The sequence below is a fragment of the Notothenia rossii genome, assembly GCF_949606895.1.
Source record: "Notothenia rossii genome assembly, chromosome: 5".
Classification (NCBI taxonomy): domain Eukaryota; kingdom Metazoa; phylum Chordata; class Actinopteri; order Perciformes; family Nototheniidae; genus Notothenia; species Notothenia rossii.
In genome coordinates, this window is record NC_136903.1 from 26,226,622 (window position 1) to 26,247,669 (window position 21,048).

Here is a 21,048-nt window from a genome sequence, read left to right on the forward strand (position 1 = left end):
GTCGGCGTTGAGGTGAGACATGTGGACGAGCTGTGACGCCGGCCCTCTCTGGCTGCCTTGGCAATCTGCTGAGGGATGCTCACGTAGACATCCTCGAAGCGATAGTTACTTCACACAAAAAGAGGAGAAATACTTGCATGTGAATGTTTCCTTCAATTTACATGGCCATTCAGCTTTGTTCTCCAAAAATCACCAACCTCACAAAGCCAGCTTTAATTATTTTTCATGTGGACAACAAAATATAACATAAATCTCGGGATGCACTGATGCATAGGCAGTTCATCGGCCACTAGAAACAAAATACAAAAGGGCCATGAGATTTAACTTGTCCCAGGTAAATACACAACATTTATTCATTTTAGTTTAATACATTTGTTTGATTGAATTTGTGATCATTCAAAGTAAATGTAATGTAGGGCTTATATTACAAATGTACTTCCCTGGTACAAAAAAAGAATAAAAATCAACAACAAAAAACGTCAGCATTGGCTGAATTGTTATGCTCAACACTGGTATTGGCTTGAAAATGTGCAACAGGTTCATCCTTAGATAATATTTTAACCTACTATACCTTGTCTCCCACTCTCTGCCCACCAGGTTGATGACAACATTAGAGTGCTCCAAAGCGTGTTTGATGGAGTCTTTGTTCCTGGCATCCCAGTCCTGCAAAGAGACAGAACAGACACAACGTGTTTGCATTTCATTTCAGGCTCCAAAGTGTTTATATCAAATACTTATTTAGAATACTTCAGCAAGATTCCTGTGTGTCTGTGTTGGTCTTACCATGAAAAGGATCTGTCCAAGATCACCCATGGGTCTAAGGTACATGACATCATACTGATCGCAGCGGTGAGGGATTACAACCTGAGAGCCAATCCGACCTGCAAATCATCATTTGATAAACGAATACAATCAAATCTTTGCGCAAGGAGCTAAGAAAAGGAGAACACAGGGGTAAATTGTTTTTGAATAGGTCAACAAGATACCGACATTTAAATAAACTGCAGTGATAGGCTCAAAATAAAATGTATGTGCCCTTTTAAAGGATTTGTTTACATTTTTTCTCTGGTTATCAAGAGCTAAAATAAAATGCTGGAGTACCTATCAGTTCTCGTAAACCACTGAATTTAAAACATATGGTCATAACTGAGATGATATCTTATCAGGGATATAGCAAACATGGGGGGAAGTTTTAAAGCACCAGCTCATAAAGTAAATAAACAAATGTGTTAAATATGAAGTAAATATTAGCGAGTGGAAAGATATTTTACATCCATATTTACACCGTACATGTAGACTCACCCAGCCTGTTGACCACGTATCGCCCCAGGAAACCTGTAGCACCAAACACAGTCGCCGCTATCCCACTGGAGGAGGAGCGTCCTCCTTTCCCTTTGGGGAGGACGGCATGGTGGAGCTTCCTCTGCTGGACGGAGGTGACGGAGGCCGCTGACAACACAGCAGGGGAGCAGCCACCTGCAGAGGGACACAGGCAGCGTTTCATACACATCCGGTGGTAAGACTACAACTTGACAATGAAGTTAGTACACATTGCTTAATCTAATTTAGCAATTCAACCGAACTTCATGGTGGTTATGTTTATTTTTTATTGAAGATTGTGTAACTGTTATTGATGCTTTCTTTGATGTAACCACACCTATCTATCTATACTGTAGATCTATCCATCTATTGATAAATATAATAGTGCTGTCAATGTTTATGCCAGCGATTCATCTGGAAACCTTAACACGTTTACATTTAACGCCAATAAATCTAATTACCAAGTTTGACCAAAACTTCCTCTTGTAATTCCAGCATGGATGTTTACTATAAATTGCATGGCACTACCTCTGTGTAACCTCAGCCTGTGTATCGCACCTTTTACAGAAATGAACGCTGTTCTCCATGATAGTGGGTTTACTGATGTTATAGCCAAGTGTGGGGAAATTGTCCGAATTTATGCAAAGGTTTCAAATATCACGTGTCATTCAGTTACACAACATTTTGATTTCCCTTACAAATTTGAATCATGATCGATCACAGTTTATTATTGTTTTTATACATAACAACAAACACAGAAGGGCGTTTTTAATGTAATAATGTATATGAAATTAAAAACCCCATTCTGTGTAACATAATATAGTTAACATTCACCACAGACTACAGCCTTGATATCAGATCTTTACGCCTTGCACTGTTATGGTATTTTACGCCACTATTATTTTCTCCCTCTCTCTCACTACACACTACAAAACTAGCTATAAGATATAGAAAACTGGTGAATGCACTGAGCAGATGAAGAAGACGTCTTTTAAGGCTCCATGCTTACTTATACTACTTACGAATAATACAATTACAAACAGAAACCTTGTGATGTAAAGTGAGCAGAGAGGAAACAAACGGTAACTCAGTGTCACTGTACAGACGCATATTATTATCAGCATCGTTAGTGTAAAACCACAGATATGTTATTACGTAATGTTTAGATCCCGGGTTGTATGTTTATTATAAACTGTAACGTTCAGTCATTTTTTGAGCCACTGAATCAGACGTCACGTCAAGTTGGACAACTGTAAAGGACATTGCTAAAGCACTGCCAAACGTAACTCAATACCCTCAATTTACAACACATAACGAGGTTTGGGTGGTAATATGGTAAAGTAACTCAGCTGATAGTATTTTAAATAATCAAAAAGTTCAATTGTAAGCTAGTAGCTCGCTAAAGCCCATGCTAGCAGGTAACTAGCCGAGCCTGTTAGCAAGGTCACTCACTCGCAGAGTGTGTAGTCTAACTGTGAGCCTGGGTTGGCAAAGCATGTGTAAAGATCTTAAATCACATCATAATACTCTAAGTTTTTATTGTAGTTATCAAATGCGTACTGATTTTACATTACTCACTTGCAATCCTTGGAAGGACACCTGCAGGACGGCTAACCAGCGCTAAGGTCGCCATCTTTCAGACTACGGCATATCGTGTGGGCCAAATTAAGCCTGCGTCACTTCACCACTGGTACACGGAGACAGTCTAAAAATGAAAAGTGCTGTCTTAACAATACATGGTACGCTATCAAAAACACACTAACATGCAGCTTCTGGTTTAACAATGAAAATACTTTAAAATAAAATGCTTTAAACAACATGGGCATTGGGCATTGGATTTTGCTTTCTATTCCTTTCTATTCCCATACTGTACTTCTGACATTATATTTTCTGACTGAACTCAAATGGTGGAATATGTGTGCTTCCAGAATACTTTTGCAACCTTAAATATAATGAATATATTTAATAAAAATTCTATAAAAGCTATTTTAAAATAGTAATTTTGATGCACTGAATAATTTGAAAGTAAAGAAGGTCCAAGCCAATACTGTCATCACCTGTTCCTGCACTCAGCAGCAGGTGGCAGCACTTTAACATGTACCAGCCAATCAGAGCTCCTGCTGCTTAGAGCAAAATGAAAGCTGCAGATGTTTACATCGAGGCAGGTGCTTTATTGAGATATTGAGAGACAAATTAGTAAATTAAATACTTGCAAATAAATCGTATAATGATAATAAGGCTTTGTAAACTAACCAGCTTACAAGTGATTCAGATTTTAATAATGTGCCATCGATGCCTCAGTGTCATTTCAAGTTGAAGCAAGGAAACAAAAACACAAAAGTGAATAAGGAAATATTGAAGAATATGTTCTTTGAAACAACGTTTTATTTGATCATAAAAGACAAAAAGACATAATAATTCATATAACTATAACGTCACTTTTGCTATTTCATTTGCAATCAAACTTCCTGGGATATCTTGCGGCTTATGGATAGTGAGGGGCAAGGGTCTATATTCACTATTTCTCTGTTGGCGCACAAAGACCTAAACCAATTGTAAAAAGCTGGTTAATAATGTTTACCATAATTGTTTCTTTTGTAACGTTAGAAAAAGGGATCCTCGCAGGGTCTGAACCCTTGTCTGTTTGATTTATTTCTAATCTGAATGTATACACACATCATAAAGTGCGAGATTCCTAATACTGCAAGGCACAAACTATCAAGATCAGGATTGTCTTTTTGTTTCTAATATAAAAAATGAATAACGCAGACATACAACAAATATGTTCATACAGTTAAAACACAACAAGTAAAACCTTGTCTAAACCCTCAACAAATATCTGAAATATTTTCTTAAAATATGTTTTATAGTACACAAACATAGGAAATTACAGAAGAATATATATATATATATATATATATATATATATATATATATATATATTCTATTACAAATACATATTGTATGATTGTTGAATGCAGATGTTAAAAAACTATGAAACATAGAATAGAACATATTCCAAAATAAATACATTAAATTATCAATAACCTACTTGTCATCGACTGCATTCCATAATTAAAAAGTGACAATAATTGTATTTGTCAACATGATTAAAAAAATCTTTTTTGGCTCAGCCTTTATTGCACGCACTTCTCTTAATATTTTACCATTACTGAAGTAATGCTAAAATGTCTAAAAGGAAAAAAAGAATTAAAAGAATATAAAAGATTTGGTAGCTTTTATACCCATGCACGTCTACTACTTTTTTATCACGGAAACTAAAAGCGTTTATTGACTAACCTGTTTATCAAAGATGTCAATGCACAGCAAAGATTGGGTTCAATAACTAATACATGAGAGAGAAACAGCCAAAAGCTGATGCTGTACTTTGAATTAGGATTTAAATCATTTGATCTAATTTCAACATATGCATACTTGTGTGGGGAGTAACAATTGTGACACATAAAAAAAAAAATATATAGCCTGCAACTGCATCTTAAGTATTTCATAAAAAAAGTACAACTGGTTGACTTCCACAGAATAAAATAATTAACTGTAGCTGTCGACTTAAAACCATAAATAGAAGATGTCCATCTTTGCTGATGATCAGTTTGTCCCGTATACATCAATATTTAGTTTCAATATGTGGAAACATATTGTGTTCTACCTGTCCGTAGAAAACATCCACTTCTTTCAAACGTGAAAGTCCGACTCATGCATGTTGTTCTGTGACGTCACGTAGAGACTGAAGCAACATGGCAGTGTTTGTAGTAAATGAGAACATACATTCTCATAAATTAAATTGTGTGCAGGGACAACAAAATGCAACTTTCTCTCAGCTGTCCATTTACTATGACTTCACCAACTCTATCACTATGAGCCTAAACAACATCTTTTCACGATCTTAGCACGATTCCCTCTGCCTGTTACATGATGGGGGGCAAACACTGAGACGACTCCTGGCTATCTTTTCTCTCCGTGCCCACTTCCTCTTGAGGCTGGATGACGATGTGAACGGGCCTCTCTCCACTCTTGGTATCTGTGGAGCAATCGCCATCACCATTTTCATACACCTCCTCCTCTGCTGAGGCCCCGATGGGCCGAAGACGCTCGGCGGGGGCCATCTTTGCTGCTGAACCGTCTCTCTTCAGCTTGTCCATAGCGCTGCTGTCTGAGCTGAACTTCTCCGCTGTCAAAAGAAACAAAGGACATTAAATGGTAGCTAAAGATTGATAGATATATAGATAGATAGATAGATTCTTTATTCTTCCCAAATCTGGGAAATTATAAAAAAAATAAATAAGAAGAATCTGCATTTGACCCATCCTGGTATCAAGGTCATTCTAGGACTTGAACCGGTGACCTTTCGGTTCCCAAGCCAATCCCTCTGGACTGAGCTAACACACCCTACTGGCTCAGGTTAATTTAAACCAATTATCTTGATATGTCTGCTACTTTGGTACCAGTAGGACTTTGCTTTATTATAGCTGTTTGTATACTTTGCTTCAAAATGCTCCTTAATAAAGAAGATGAGGTGGACTGTACTCTTACCAGGCTTGCTGGTCGAACTGTCTGAGGCCTTCTTCACTGTCGACCTGGTTCTTGGCCGGACTCTGTTGAAATTTCCCTCCAGGATCCACTCATGCTGTAGCCCCTCATCTGGAGTCATGCGTTTGGTTTGGTCCCAACTGAAACACACAGAAAAATAATTAAATGTTTCAAGTGCAAATTTCAATTTGATCTTTAATAAAGTACCAACTTAATGTAAAAGTCGCATCCAGCACATTGCAGATAAAAGAAAGTAGATGTGAACATACGTGAGGCAGCATTTGATGAAGTCCAAGAACAAAACATCGTTCGTTTTCAACGCAGCGGACAGCTCCTTGGAGTTTGGCCTCCTCTTCTTCCCCTTGCTGTTCGTGATGTTCCTGGGGTTTCCTTTGGAGTCTGATCACAATTGTCAAACACAGTTCAGATTCATTATCTCTTCATCTACAGAATTATCTCACACCTTCTGCAAAGTCCCATCCTAGAAATTCAATTTAACTTTTGAGAACATTAGTAATCCTATCTCTACGGAAACAAGACATATTAAAAAAGATACAAAAATAGAGATAAATACTCACCGAAGAACAACCTCCTCCTCGATGCTGACTGAACAAAATCATTTGGAGGCATCCCAAGAACCTGTGAGTCACAATATTAGACATCTTAACAACCTGGAGCAAATCAACAACCATATTGGAAAATTTTTCTGTATTTACATTTGTGAGCAAAACAAACACATTTAAAATGGGCACACAACTCTTTCCATGTCGTACCTCCATTATGCAGGCTATCTGCTCCACTTCGCTCTCTCCTGGGAAGAGAGGATAGCCTGTGTACAGTTCACCAAGGATGCAACCCAGACTCCACATATCAATGGCCATGCTGTAGGGGTGACCCAGGATGACCTCGGGAGAGCGGTAGAAACGACTCTGGATGTATGTGTACACTAATGGAAGAGACAGAAGAGACTGTGATGGATATAAGTTCTCATAATGTAGCATTTCTCAGCATATCCAGACATGGTTCATATTGTTAAATATTCTCTCAGTTGAGTTTCATGCCCCTACCTCTTTGTTGTTCGTAACAGCTTGATCCAAAGTCCACCACCTTGATGTTACCTGGTCCTCTCTGAGACAGGAGGATGTTCTCCTGTTCACAAGCAGAAGCAAAACATAAAGTTCAAACTATTTGCTTTTATGTAATGCTGATGCAATATTATACTCATCCACAAGATGGAGCAAAATTCATAGTTTATTTTTGGGGATTTCTTTGCAGTACAATTGCCAACAGCGGTACAGGGATTTTGTTCAGAAGTCAGGTTCTGATGACTATATTTTAAATTGTGTCTCAATTATACATGAAAAAACCAAGTTCAGAAACTCTGTGGGAGTACCGGTTTGAGGTCGCAGTGGATTATCTTCTCCCTGTGTAGCATCTGAAGGCACCGCAGGAGAGCATGGGTGAAGCGGCGGATCAGAGCGATACTGAAGCCCTGGAAGTTGTTTTTTTTTATCAGCTCATACAAGTTCACCCTGAGGAGAGAAACATAATGGGATGTATGGTTAGCTTACAGTGCTGTTAAAACACAAACATTGGTTTTGTTTCCCTTCACGATAGGCGGACTCCTGTTCAGCGTGATGATGTTGCACAGTAAGGGATAATGTGCAATGTGGTGGTCATTAATAAAAAAAGAACACCTGACTGGCTGATTATGGAGCCCAACACAAAGGGTGTTCTATTTTCATTAATGAAAGCCTCGGAGAACATTATTCCACTTATTACACACGACCCATACTAAATAAACCAACAACTTGACAATATGTTGATCACCTAAAAACTATCATATTTCTTCTGCTAAGAAAATAATACTCACTAACATACCGTGTGTCTGTATGTGTTTATTTCCTGTCTGCCTTCTTCTGTTGATTTCTCTGATATCCAACGCTCTGTCTTCTTAGCGCTTTCCTCCCTCCTCCTTAGCAATGGTCATTATTTTGCTTAGCAGTGGTGTGTTATCAAGTATTAACACCCTCGGATAATCATAGTATTCAACTAAGCCGTGTTAAAGCATGTGTTAACGACTGCTCTTATTTCAGGCAATTAACCAAAAACTAATAACTTCACAACCAGAGAACCCAGAAATGCTAAAGTTCTAACTTATTTCCATGGTTTAGGACTCATATCCACATCCTTTTTTTAAATCAAATAATAACAACTGTTTCTCAACTAAATTATGAGAAAAAAGGCTGCTAAATCTGAAGTCCCCCAACACTTTACATCACCCTTAATATAACGTCCACTGTCAAGCGAATACTCAAATAATCTATGAATGTGCTCATGTTTAGAGGGATGGACAGAGACCCAGAATGTGTCCTCCTACTACCTTTTGCTACTTCTAATAAGCCTACATTTCTTCAGAGTGTGTAACTGGAGCCTTCACACCATGAAGCAACAGGGGGTAAGAGATAGGGCCCTAATCAAGGCCTTAACTAAAGGACTCTGTGACAGTAATGTTAGACAAGGTGGCGGTCCAAGACGTCCTCTAAAGGTCATTCAGCCTGAGTGATACACACAACGCTGTCGCTTCAGATGGGTATCAGTTCCCAAAACACAGGAGGCTTAGACCCCATTTACACGCAAACGCAAATGCATACGAAACGCAAACGAACAGTAGCTACTGCCACTGCTACAACAGTGAGCAGCAGAGGTGGGGAGAGGCGGGGCTATGGCTTCATCGTTATCAGGAAATGATCGTAAAGGGCTTACACAAGGAGCCGTTTTCCTCCCAGAGCGTTCCGTTTGCAGATCTATCGTTATCGTTTGGGGGGGCGTTTCCGCGTTTCCGTTACGGGCTAGTGTGAACGAACGGGCTATACGAAAGAGAAAAGTAGCGGATACAACCGTTTGCATTCTCGTGTAAACAGCACCTTAAGGTACACAGGTGATCACTTAACTCCTGATTGCCTGCGGTCACATAGTATTACTGGAAAAGAGACGAGTCATTAGAGCCTTTGATAACAAGTTGCAGTGATCTAAGCGTGTTGTTGTTCTCAGGAAGGTGGCTTACCCGGAATAGGCTCGATCAACAGATTAATTATTCAGTAATGTGATAACTCATGATTGTACTAACCCGAGAAGCTCAAATGAGATGCAGAGGTGATTTCGGAAGTAAAAGTACTCCTTCATGTGGATGACGTTGTGCATGTTGTCTTTGTCTTTCCTCTTTATCACATCCAGGATCTTCAGCTCAACCAGGGCTTGGTGATGAAACCTACAGACACATTTACAGAAGCTGTTAGTTAACTGAAATTAATTATGTGATTGAGATTCTTCTTTCAATTTTATTTCCAAGAATTAAGCTGGCAGAATAATTAAAAAGGGGTATTGTGCTTTTTGGGATTGTACATTTCCTGTAGTGTTTTATAAAGGTTTTTGTGCATGTAAATGGTCTTCAAAGGCTACCATCCCAAAGTTCCTTCCAGAGGGAGTTTCTCTCCCACACACTATATCCTGCCTGAAACGCCTCCACTGTAGTCTTTGTTTACCTCCGTGACATAGTGACATCACAGCGTAACACTTCTATTGGCTAGAACTCCAACACATTGTACATAAAAGGCTAAGGGCCGGGACATGTAAAAGCGGTTGACCAATCACAACAGAGCCTGCCTGCTAACCAATCAGAGCAGACTGGGCTCTGGTTTCAGACAGAGGGTGAAAAGAGGTGCTGCAGCACAGGCATTATGAGAAAAATAAATAGCTTTTTAGAACATTAAAGCATGGAGACATGTCACAGTAGAGGCACACCAAATATGAAACCTGAAAATTAGCATAATATAAATACATTTATTCAAGATTCTAGATTCCAAAGTGGTGAGAATGCTTGGAATCTTTTTAGAATATATGTAACGAAAATATCTGCTGATGTTTTTCTCTTCTGCAGAGGTTTCTCCCAGCACACCACACCCTAACATCCTTAAACATTCCTTTATGTAAAGGGTTTTTGTTCCTCTCCTGGAAGAGATAATATCAGCTATTGCAGGGCAGAGTTTGCTGACTCTACAGTATCTGTTTTCTGTATTATTAAAGTGGCGGTAGGACCCGATGGATGCTGCGGCGAACCTACATGACCTTTACGATCACTGTGTCAGCCGCTGCCCCAGTGATCCTGGGGGAATGAGGACAGGTAAGATAACACCCCCGGGGGTCGACTTCTATCATGCTAAAACATGATCTCAGCGATTTGGCAGACTCGTTAAATGTAAAGTGAGCACGGGACAGGCATTTGGGAAAACCTCACAACAGTGTCAGACCTCAATTGAATGAAAAAAAAGAACTCCTTAAATGTGACTTGTGAAATTACTTATCTATAGAGTGAGGTATAGCGTCATTTAAATACAAGAGTAATAAATGGGGTATTTTATAAAAATATTCTGGATAAGTAAATTGAAGATACTTTCTAGGAAAGGTTCAATCAAATGTAGCGAGTTGTGAACTAGAATGAAAATCTCTGTGTACCTTTTCTTATTGCGTATCATCTTGATGGCTACGAGCTCATTGTTCTTGTGGTCGAGACATTTGAGGACCTGCCCAAAGGAGCCTTTCCCGATCACTTCGAGCACTTCAAACCTGTAGCCAATATGGTCATGCAGCACCTTGAGGAGCAAGAAGGAGAGCACAGTCAATATTTGAAGAGACTTATAACCTCGATATATATCATCATCTTTAATGTACACCATTAAAAAATAAATAAAAACATGTGTACTTAAAACTTTTTTGGCACTTCTTAGTGAACAACAGGATTTTTTAAATGATTTACTTTAAAAAGAATAGATTGTTTTTCATGTATATGTCCGGAAGTAATACATTTATCAAATCAGATGAAAGTTGCTTTTTGAAAGTAAATATAAATGTAATACATTCAGGTAAATGTGTGCATGATAGCTACTGTTAATAGTTTTGTTAAAGTATTTCCTCAAATACAGTTAGGCTGCACATCATGCTTCCTCACACTGATCTGTGTGTGCAGTGTTAACTGTGATTGCCAGCTGAAGCCTGTGACAGTGAGATGAGCCTCAATGAGAGTCTACACAATGGACAGTCACTCAGCCCTAAACAGCTCATTCATTACATATCACATAACACATACCTGTCTGTCAGTCACCGGATTTATCCCAGATGATGACCTCAGTTCAGTTTATTGTGCCAAATATTAAAAAATGAAGACCAACAGACTGGCTGTGGGTTTATGTCTGCAGCTCCAGGATTAAGATCACATGAAGGCATCTTGTCTTGTATAGTTTAGTTTAGGCAGTTACAAATACTTTGTGTGTCTGCAGAATGTTAGTCCAACAAGCTGCTGACTTTTATAGAACTATGCTGTTTATCTGTTTAAACTTATGACTGAACACTTTGTAAACAAAATCATACGTGTGTAGATTACATTATTTTAGTAGCTACAGTATGAGTTTCAGCTCTTGCTGGCAATTCATGAAAGAAATGCTTAAATTCCATAAAGAAAAATCCCATTTCATCACCTTCTCTCTGTCAAAGCTGATTTCAGCAACTGTTTACATCTAAGGCTTGGGAGACTCAAAACAGCCTCACTTTTTCAGTCCAAGATGTATCTGTTTCCATGACAAAAGTTTGTATGCCAGGCTTGAGTTTCAACCACAAACCTTGTATATGTATCACATTTTTACATTTAACAATAGTTTTAAAAAAGCAATTGTCATAAGTGACAAGGAAGACTTTTCTAAATGGTCTCTACTCGTAACCACTTAACCACACTACATTAAAACAATGATATGATTGTGACAGACCACCCTTACCCTGACGTAACTTCCATGCTCGTCATCATATCCATTGTTCTGCGGTGTTCCTTGGGAACCCTCGATCTTCTGAGAGCCGGCACCAAGGAACCAGATCTCTGCGTAGTCCATGATTTCCTCCTGCTCAAACTCTATCATCCGGTCCTTGAAGTTCTTCAGTGCCTCTGCAACAGGAAGAAAGAGGAGGGGGTGAGTCACTATGTTATTGATCACATCTCTGCCAAAAGCAGACAATTGTGAACAGTTGACTTCAATGCCAGCTTTTTTAAAAGGTATCAAAAATAGTTAGTTAGTTATATGTTTGTGATGTAACTCCCTCCAAAGATTTAAAATGGAATGGAATAACATTTCTGTGATACACTATTTGTATCTGCAATAACATACCCATGGGGGACATGGGTAGCCTTTGTCCCTCGAATGCCTTCTCTTTCTCCAGCTTGTTGCTGAAAATCTTGCTGTTGCGGGAGACGGACATTTTATCCATTGCTGCACCAAAGCGCATGCTGAACTGCTGAGTGGGCTTTTGCCTCTCATCCTGTACAACAGACACACAGGAAGTCCATTTATAATTATGAGCAAAACAAGATTAAGACACTAGTGTGACCTTCGACATGTTTTCAATATCTATCTATCAAATTTGAGATATATTAGCGACTGTGGATGTTTTACGGTTTGCTGGTGTATGAGAGCCTCACCGGGTGTGACTGATAGTTGTTTTGGCCCCCCTTGTTGGCAATTTGGGGCAGGATGCTGTCCGACCGCTGGTTTTGGTTTTTGGCATTGCTGACCACCACCTGGACAACGGGTGGCTCAAGCTGAGGCAGGGTCCCTACACCAGAACCAAACTTCTGTAAACAAGAGGAATTGAATTGTGAATATCAGTGTGACTCGGAAAAAAGAAGATTGCAGTCTAATTGGCATAAACAGAATAATTAGGAAAATCAACAAAGAGACAGGCCAACTTCCACAGCTAAAAGGCTTTTAAGATATTTTCCTGTGGGGAATAGCAGTGTCTTTCAACGCTACAGAAGAATGAAAAGCACATAAATACACAAAATAAGAACCATGTACATGGAGTGGGTCATTGAGTGTGAAATCTAAAATAATAATTATTTTTATTTTTATTGTATTTATAATATTTGAATACTACAAGCTTGTTGTTAAATGTTTCCCAAGCATGTGTCTGTGTCGCTGGACCTCGTCAGTTGTGTGTTCTCCACTAGTGATCTACATCTCTTCTTTATTTGCTGAGGCTCAGGGCCCAGGAGTTCAAAACTTTTAATCTCAATCAGATCCGATCAGATTTTGAAATACCATTTTTTGTGATCCAGGATCAGACAAGTCGGACACATTTTGTCCCTGGAGTCCAAAGCAATTCAGGATAGGATCAGCCTGATCCAGATTACGATTTTTCAAGATGACTAGAATGAATATCATTGCTTTAAATCCTACCGATCGCCATCTAGTGGACATGAAAAATAATACAAGGAAGACAAGAGAACACATTGCAGAGACATCTATAATGTTTAATTATATTTTTAAATACATAAAGGACATCAAATCATAATGAAATTGTACTTTTAAAAAAAACTCCCACTAGGGTAACAACAATAAAACTTTCATTCAAAGGCAGCTGGATCATCCAGGCGTGCTTTGAGGAGCTGAATTCTCAGTGAGGTTTCAGTTTGCTGAAGCCGGCACAGCTGTAGTTGTTCTTGGGCCAGGCGGATCTGAATCTCTGCCCTCTCCGTTTCACGGCTCAGCAGTTTCTCATAGGCATCATCCCTCTGCTCTGGTTGTCTGGTCCGCTTGAATTTTCTCTTTCGAGGTGGCTCTTGCAGGATGTCATCATCAGGCCTGGCTGAAGGTCCAGCTGCGGCATCCACATGGGTCAGGAGGACCTCGTCTTCGTGTGTCACATCAGGTGCATTGACGACCTGAAATGAAAGTTCATCTATATACTTTATACTCCTTAATAAGATGATCACAAGCATGCAAGCTCCTGGAAAATTGTAGTACTAGGATGCTATATAAGAAATATAGCCATTGTAGTACTATGAAAATAGCTATTATACAAGATAATAATTGTAGTTCAATAGGGACAAGGATAAAATCACACATACCTGTGACTCACCATCCAGTAAAACGTTTGGTATTCCCTGTAAAGATTGTGACTGCTGACCACCAATGATATCCAGTACCACATCCGTGTATTGTCCCCTTTTATAGGCTTTGTTACCCGTCTGTGGGTTTTTAGCCTGGCTGTGGTCTTTGGTAGCTTGCTGCTTCAAATTATTCCACCTCAACCTCACTTGGTCCACCGTCCTCTTGTGTCCAGATCTTGTGGCATTCACATTGTCTGTCACCTCCATCCATATTCCGCTCTTCACTTTAGTCGCTCCACCCTCTCTTTTAAAGCTACCAACTATGGAGTCATAATTGTGTCTTACACTCTGCAGCAGTGCATGGGTCTCAGCAGAGGTACAATTAGGCCCCTTTTTGTCCATCTTTCCAACTCAATGGTTTGGTTAGGTCAGCAATTAGTTTTATAGGTCTGGCCTTGCTATTAATTACATAATTAACCACAGGCCCTAACCAATCTGGAAATGAATTCCAGGTGTGTATTTGCAATTTCAGAGACTGATGTAGGCCTACTGACTGAAATAACCGTCAGAACACAGTCATGGCAGGGATTTTTCACATCTTCCATGCTGGAAGGAGAGGTTACCGCCAAAGGGTCGACACCGAGCGCCCCAAACCTCTCCAACAGTACACAACAGAAGAACTGTACAATCGTTTTCGATTTGGTCTTGATGACATCAACTACATTGCTGATCTGGTCAGGCCACAACTGCAGTGCAGAACCTTGCGGAGTCATGCTCTGACTGTAGAGGAACAGGTCCTCATTGCCCTGCGCTTTTACGCATGTGGAACATTCTATCAGGTCATAGCTGACAGCATGGGAGTCCACAGGAAATCAATGGGTGAAGTGGTGACAGCTGTGTCTGATGCACTGGCTCGCCTGCTGGATCACTTTGTGACTTTTCCCAATGATGGCCAGATTGCCAAAGTGAAGCAGCTATTTTTTCTTCTGGGAGACATGCCCAACACCATTGGGGTGATCGACTGCACCCATGTACATATTCAAGCACCTCCTCAGAGGGAGTGGGAATATGTCAACAGGAAAGGGAGGCACAGCATCAATGTGCAACTTATGGGAGATGCTGACCTTGCCATCACCAACTGTGTTGTGAGATGGCCTGGGTCAGTCCATGATGCACGAATCTTCAGAGAGAGCCGGTTGTTCACTGAATTTCAAACCAACAGGCCGGATGGAGTTATATTAGCCGACAGTGCTTACCCACTCCTACCATGGGTGATGACATCTTTTCCCACGCCCAACACTCCCTCACAGATGCGCTACAACAACGCCCATGGAAGAACAAGGTGTGCCATTGAGCCTCTCAATGGAGTACTGAAGAGGCGTTTTGCATGCCTGAACTATCTGAGAGTGGAACCCCAACGAGCATGCTGCGTAACACTAGCTTGTATTGTGCTACACATTATCGCTGTCCATCGCAGAGTCCCCCTCTCTGACATCGATGATCCCCCAGAGCCCTTCGCACCTGCTGATGATCTAGGCCCACCTATGGATTTCCCTCTAAATGACAGACTGAGTGGTGGTGCAATGCGAGATGCTATTGCCCGCAATTACTTTTGAAAGGTGATGACAGATGATGGACTTTTTTTTTGTTGAAGATATTTTTACTTTAATCTAAATTACCTTTGTGATTGACAATCTTTGCTGTGATACTTTTATGAGCATAAACATTTATGTCATCAACATTTGGTTGAAGACAAAATAGGCCACCACAAACGTGAGCAAAAATGTAAAACTAAAATGTATTTCCCATGAAGGCTAAAAATTGTGTATTATTTCAGTTAACAAACGTTGCCATCTTATTTAAATTGAAACATATTTTTAAATAAATGGTACAGTACATTTTGCTCTGGTAATCCACTGGAAATCCACCTCTCTGGTGGGATCAGGATAATCCAGTTTTTTGGCATCAAACTGATCCCAATCCTGTGTTGTTGGTTTGAACTACCCATTTTGAAGATTTGATCCAGATTAAAACTTGGATTGGATTTCCTGATCTGATCGGATATCAAAGTGATCCTAATCCTGTTTTTTGGTTTTGAACTCCCCAAAATCCAAATCCGATCTGATCAGATAGGGATTAAAAGTTTTGAACTCCTGGGCCCAGATGACAAGGACCTCCAGTAGGCCACGGCTGGAATTACTTATCAGGTTGAGAGTGAAATGGGGACAAAGCCTGTGAGGCTGGGTCCTGACAAAGTCTGTCTGTGGCGGCTCCGTGGGGGGGTAAAGAGCAGCAACCTGCTTTTCACTGGCTGCCATCCTGCTTACTCTACTAGCACGATTACATGTGTCACAGCTTTGCAAACCTAAGCCGTGCCAATGACTGGCAAAATTAGACCTCTGTGCAATGCCAAAGTTCTCTGGGGAAAATTAGATATCCCACCGGCGTGTATCCATGTTAAGGGGAGCATTATTGATTATATGTCTTACTGAGCTGTGACTCCATACAAATGTCATGGAGAACAGCTGCCCCTACATACTGCAGGATATCATGCAGCCTTCAGTGATGTATAAGCAACATAATAATGCATCCATATTAATTATTAACAGCATGACAGGAAATAAAAAAAGGTTTACCATCCTTTTAGAAGATCTAATATTTCCTCTCATGTGTTTAGAGCTTCTGCACGATCTGCCAACTTGGTAATGACGCATAGAGATAAGGCTAAATATAGGTGCAAGCACCTGCCACAACAGGCAAAGGAAGTAAACACAGGCAGCGGGGGGCATGCTGCTTAAGTAAACTGCACTTGTATCAATGAAAATCTGTGATGGGTCACTCTGCATAACCACATGATGACAGATGGGTGAAATTACATCCATGATTTTTTGAAGTAGTTCATAAATGTCCATATAAATGAGTTAGAACATCATCATGGATGTTTGAGTGCGAAATTTGGTTTCTAAGGAGCAGCTCTGTCATAAATATAAATGAAATAAATAATACGTCTTCATGATGCATACCCAAGCGTTTTAATTCTAGGTGAAAAAGGACATAACGTTGTCATTGTGGCGAATGTTTATCGTGACCCTAAATACATTTTATATGATTTATTTCTTATATATACTTTCTAACTTAATTCAGAAATGGCTTACTGTTGACTGTAACGTTTTATCTCTAATGCTATTTTTTCAAATTATTTATTTTGTATCTTTGTGGATTTGGTTTTTTATAGTTTGAATTTCTGTATTTTACAAAATGCTATCTCTTCTCGTGAAGAGCCCTTATATTCAAGCAATGAGAGTAAAATCTATCAATACAAATATCTTTAGAGATAAAAAAATCTTTCAAGCTATGTTTTTTAATTGTTCACGAAAATAATTTAAGCCCATCACACATAACTCTAACACTTGAAAGATGTGTTGAAGAAAGATGAATAAAGTGATACATATTGTGGTTGGGGTCTTCCTGACCTGTGAGCAAGGTCGGTTTGTTCCAAGACGGCTTCCATCTGCTGGGAGTCTGTGAGGGTGAGGGAAAGCCTCCGGTCGAGATGACTGTGGGAGGAAAAAGAGCCGTTAAATACGAGAAAAAAACAGATGCTGTTACATAAGAATGCCATCTCCGATATGAGATAAAGGAACTCCTATACCCTAACAGAGATCGATTAAAGCAGACCTAAATATTATTATGATTAATAATATGAATATTCAGGCTTCTTGAGTTTACGCTGCGTGGATTCTGCATTCTCTTCAGAAACACACAGCCTGTGGGCAGCTGTGCAAGATTGCAAGCAAAGAATAATACACTGTGATCTAAAAATAGATAACTTCAGCAAAAACCCAGCATCAACGTCCCTCTCTCTCCGGTATTCTCTGTGTCTGGCAGTGGGTGTACACGGGCCTGTGCTCACTGCAAACCCACCTCAATGAGTTAAAGAGAAGAGACAAAAATGTTATAAAAGAACGGAGTTCCGGATATAAAAAAATTAAAAAAGAGTACCACGTGAACGTCTGCACGATTCCCTCTGCCACCAAGCCAGCTTACACATGCCTCAATAATCAGCTGTTGGAGGGGACACCATATGGGTGGAATCAAGCTTAGCCCCATATGGGGACACAAACACTCTCTGCCAGCCTGGGAGTCGGTGAAAGAGGCGGGAGGGAGGGAGGGAGGGAGGGAGGGAGGGAGGGAGGCTGGGGTGTGGTTCATGGGTGATATATAAGAAATAGCTTCCAAATCACGATCTTATACTTAACCTCAGATTGAGAGGCAACATCAGCTGTCACTGCTGTTACGTTTAGAAAAGAAGGATGAGCCACTGATCTGACTCCCGATCTTCTGAGTTTCACTGCTCACTGTACAAAAAGTAAACACATCCTGCAGACAGGCACGGGCCTTGCTGCTCATATTGAAGTTGATATAATCTTTCAGTAAGACAAACAACATACAGCCAATGAAAGGTATGACACATCATTGTTGTCCTGTTTTATTCTCAGGCTCCATGTGGGTCACTGTCAGGTTGGCTTCTATACAATCTCCTGTAAACAGTCTGTGGTAAGCCTGGCTGATGAGCTATTAGCCAGAAACCCAGTGACATCGTAGCTCGTGCCCAGGTGCCGTGTGCACACATTTCTGTGTTTTTCACCCTTATTTGTTGATCTGATGTCCTAAAAGAATGTCAAAAAAACTGCCAGAAATAATATTTTACATTAATATTATTTTTCATCCTCACTGAAACATTTTTAAAACTAAAACTAATTGTAACTACTGAATATTTAAGACTTTTAACACCCAAAAATCCCCTCATATTGTTGTCAAAATGTATGCCAAATGCAGTAACATAGTCAAAATGATTAATACAAATGTACAATTAAAAAACCAAAAATGTCCCTAGTAAGGCACAAGGGTTAAGATCCCAAACAACAGAGCATTCATATTTATCAATCTCAGTATCTCTATCTACAATTCAGTTTTAAGAAGGTGAAAGACATCATATTTCAATTTCCGATTTAATATATTTTTTTGTATGATAATAAATGAACTTCCCTGTGTAGACATTCAATAAATGCAATCCATTTATAAAGGAAACATGATTGAGTGTGTTTCCTCTCAAAGTGCCGACAGAAATAGATGAAAGGGAAGACACAGAAACAGAAGTCAGGAGCAATGCTGACTCTGGGTGACTGTTGGTCTTTGCTGGAGGTACAGTATGACCATCGCAGCAGGCGTCTGAGAGCAGATCTGGGGTCAGTTGGTCAGCAAAGCAATAAAACAACTGAGGGTAAACATCAACAAACTGTAAATGTGTGCCCACTATCACTATCAGCTCACAGACATGCATAGTCATTTTTCAATGTTCAATCACGCAGGCTGTTTCATACGGGCATCACATTTGACAGGATCAATCCTTGTGATGTGGTTGTGGTGGTTTCTAAAAACATTAAAAAGCTGAAAGTCTTCTACAATCCAAAAACAGCAGGGGAAACATTTACAAGTTTCCATGTGGTGTGAAAAATGCATCAGAACACATATAGGCTGCAGAATATGTCAGCACAACAAATGCGGTTAAACAACGACTGAAATAGAAATGGATCAGATTTTTCATCACATCTTGGCATAGGAAGAAGGGGGCGGAAAATAAAATAAGAATTCAAATGGCCAATAGAAATAATTCCAAAGTGAGAATCACTTCAAATTATCGGAATGGGTCAAAAAGATAAACCGAATCTAATGGTTTAGATTTTTTTCTGCCATTGTAAAAGGATACCTGTGGAGGGTTTTTCCCAAAAAGGAATTGGTCTGGAATGAAGCCCTGTATCTGGGCAAAACAAATTCTTATTGCGTGGAAAAGCAAATATAGGAAATATGTAAGTTAACTTTAGACAAGTATGAGGTTGATACCAAGCTAGACCAGCCAGGCAATTAAAATAAATTAATAGAGACACTCTGATTGACTATAAACAGCTTTCAAATGATAATGAATATAAACCAGAAAACCACAGTCATACCATTATCCAAAGAAAATAGCCTATTTTATCAATCGACCAGTCCACTTGCTTTCATATCAAAGTGGCTTACCTTGCTGTTTATTTCTGGCAACATGTTGTGTTCTCAGTGTCAGCCTTTACAGCTACTTGGCAATCCAAACTCAGAGGAGAGATAATAAAATCCAAGAAAGAGCCATAGTATCCAAATCTGTCAGTCCAGACTAAAAAATAAGACGCACTATCCAAAACTTCGCGGAGAGGACTGGATCAACACTGGTCAGTACAACCCCGATGACTGATCACATCCATTGACCCAAACCTGCAGGACTCCCGGTTTTACGCGCACGAGGGTAAATGCGCTTTCGTCCGAGAAACGATTAGCGAGACAAGCTGTCGAGGGTCTCTGCGCCTTGGCGCGTTACTGCGAAGGCTCTGAGGGAGCCACCTGTTCAGGTTTCTGCTGCGGACAGCCGGGGCTTTCCCGATATAGATCGCATTTATCCGTTTGCTGTCATCCACCTACACCCTGCGGTATGACTGATGCGCTCTCCAACACCGACGCTGAGCAGAGAGGGTTTTCACACCGACGCACGTACGTCGTGGCCACACTCAATTTACAGAGGCTGTTATGAAGAATGCTGGCTGTTAAACTGAGCTCCAGAGAGGCTTTGGACCCGCAAAGTCGTGTCACACTGGAAACATTTTATCGTGGGAAAACAATCCAGCTTGACGTCATTATTTCAAGTGTTTCAACTTTGAACGAGCTGCAAAATCTAAATAAAACAATTTTAAATGAATCATGAATAAAAAGGATGCCTTTTAAGTTGGTATACGTGGGGAAATAATATATTATATCATCTGATCAGATTACCGAGTTTTAGTTTTGATTTGAAAAATAACAAATGTTAAATAGCCTACTATATTTTAAATATAACTATAATTCATTACAAGCTCCAAACATGTAGTTAAAATAAAATATTGCTTTAAGACTTTTAGTTTCTGTTCAAATAAAAATGTAATAATTCCCAATTCTCCTTAGACCTTCTAGACATTCTATATAAAGGCCTGAAAATACATTAACTGACCCCCCTTACTACATTCTCGAAGTGCAGGAAAATATTATCTAACCGTTGGTGTCTTGAGATCAAAATGTTTTTTTATGGCCAACACGCTCCAAAGGAAGAGTGGAGGAAAAATATGTTTCTGTTTAATTGATACAAAGACAAATAGTCCCCAACTGACAACTATATTTTCTTG

General features: G+C 39.7%; 4 protein-coding genes across 6 annotated transcripts in view; 1 reads left to right on the forward strand and 3 right to left on the reverse strand.

The window, feature by feature from the left end:
* The window catches only part of ndufa9a (NADH:ubiquinone oxidoreductase subunit A9a), a 12,762-nt gene extending 9,717 nt beyond the window's left edge, over positions 1 to 3,045 (reverse strand). The window contains 5 exon segments of the mRNA XM_079680450.1: positions 20 to 108; positions 572 to 663; positions 784 to 881; positions 1,303 to 1,476; positions 2,899 to 3,045. Coding sequence (XP_079536576.1) covers positions 20 to 108; positions 572 to 663; positions 784 to 881; positions 1,303 to 1,476; positions 2,899 to 2,953 — 508 coding nt within the window. The 5' untranslated portion in view covers positions 2,954 to 3,045.
* Positions 3,046 to 3,687: 642 nt separating this feature from the next.
* The window catches only part of dyrk4 (dual-specificity tyrosine-(Y)-phosphorylation regulated kinase 4), a 32,099-nt gene continuing 14,738 nt past the window's right edge, over positions 3,688 to 21,048 (reverse strand). Inside the window, exons 1-14 of one of the 3 annotated variants that reach the window (XM_079682383.1) lie at positions 19,883 to 20,388; positions 17,275 to 17,358; positions 12,392 to 12,544; positions 12,081 to 12,231; positions 11,697 to 11,860; positions 10,384 to 10,520; positions 8,999 to 9,139; positions 7,262 to 7,400; positions 6,936 to 7,017; positions 6,642 to 6,814; positions 6,447 to 6,507; positions 6,138 to 6,267; positions 5,872 to 6,008; positions 3,688 to 5,509 (exon numbers count right to left, since the gene is read on the reverse strand). In XM_079682383.1, coding sequence (XP_079538509.1) covers positions 5,247 to 5,509; positions 5,872 to 6,008; positions 6,138 to 6,267; positions 6,447 to 6,507; positions 6,642 to 6,814; positions 6,936 to 7,017; positions 7,262 to 7,400; positions 8,999 to 9,139; positions 10,384 to 10,520; positions 11,697 to 11,860; positions 12,081 to 12,231; positions 12,392 to 12,544; positions 17,275 to 17,358; positions 19,883 to 19,906 — 1,839 coding nt within the window. In that variant the 5' untranslated portion in view covers positions 19,907 to 20,388 and the 3' untranslated portion in view covers positions 3,688 to 5,246. Of the gene's footprint in view, positions 5,510 to 5,871; positions 6,009 to 6,137; positions 6,268 to 6,446; positions 6,508 to 6,641; positions 6,815 to 6,935; positions 7,018 to 7,261; positions 7,401 to 8,998; positions 9,140 to 10,383; positions 10,521 to 11,696; positions 11,861 to 12,080; positions 12,232 to 12,391; positions 12,545 to 17,274; positions 17,359 to 17,803; positions 19,828 to 19,882; positions 20,389 to 21,048 lie in introns of those variants that run through there. The other 2 variants (XM_079682381.1, XM_079682382.1) reach the window with 2 other exon arrangements.
* Positions 12,590 to 14,203, reverse strand: LOC307039931 (uncharacterized protein; the record flags this gene model as incomplete). The annotated part of the gene is made up of 2 exons (XM_079682385.1): positions 12,590 to 13,633; positions 13,820 to 14,203. 2 exons carry the CDS (start codon positions 14,201 to 14,203, stop codon positions 13,316 to 13,318), a joined length of 702 nt encoding a protein of 233 aa, XP_079538511.1. The 3' UTR covers positions 12,590 to 13,315.
* On the forward strand, positions 14,376 to 17,181 carry LOC307039930 (putative nuclease HARBI1). Its single transcript, XM_079682384.1, has one exon. The coding sequence runs from the start codon at positions 14,380 to 14,382 to the stop codon at positions 15,415 to 15,417; it is 1,038 nt and encodes a 345-aa protein (XP_079538510.1). The 5' UTR covers positions 14,376 to 14,379; the 3' UTR covers positions 15,418 to 17,181.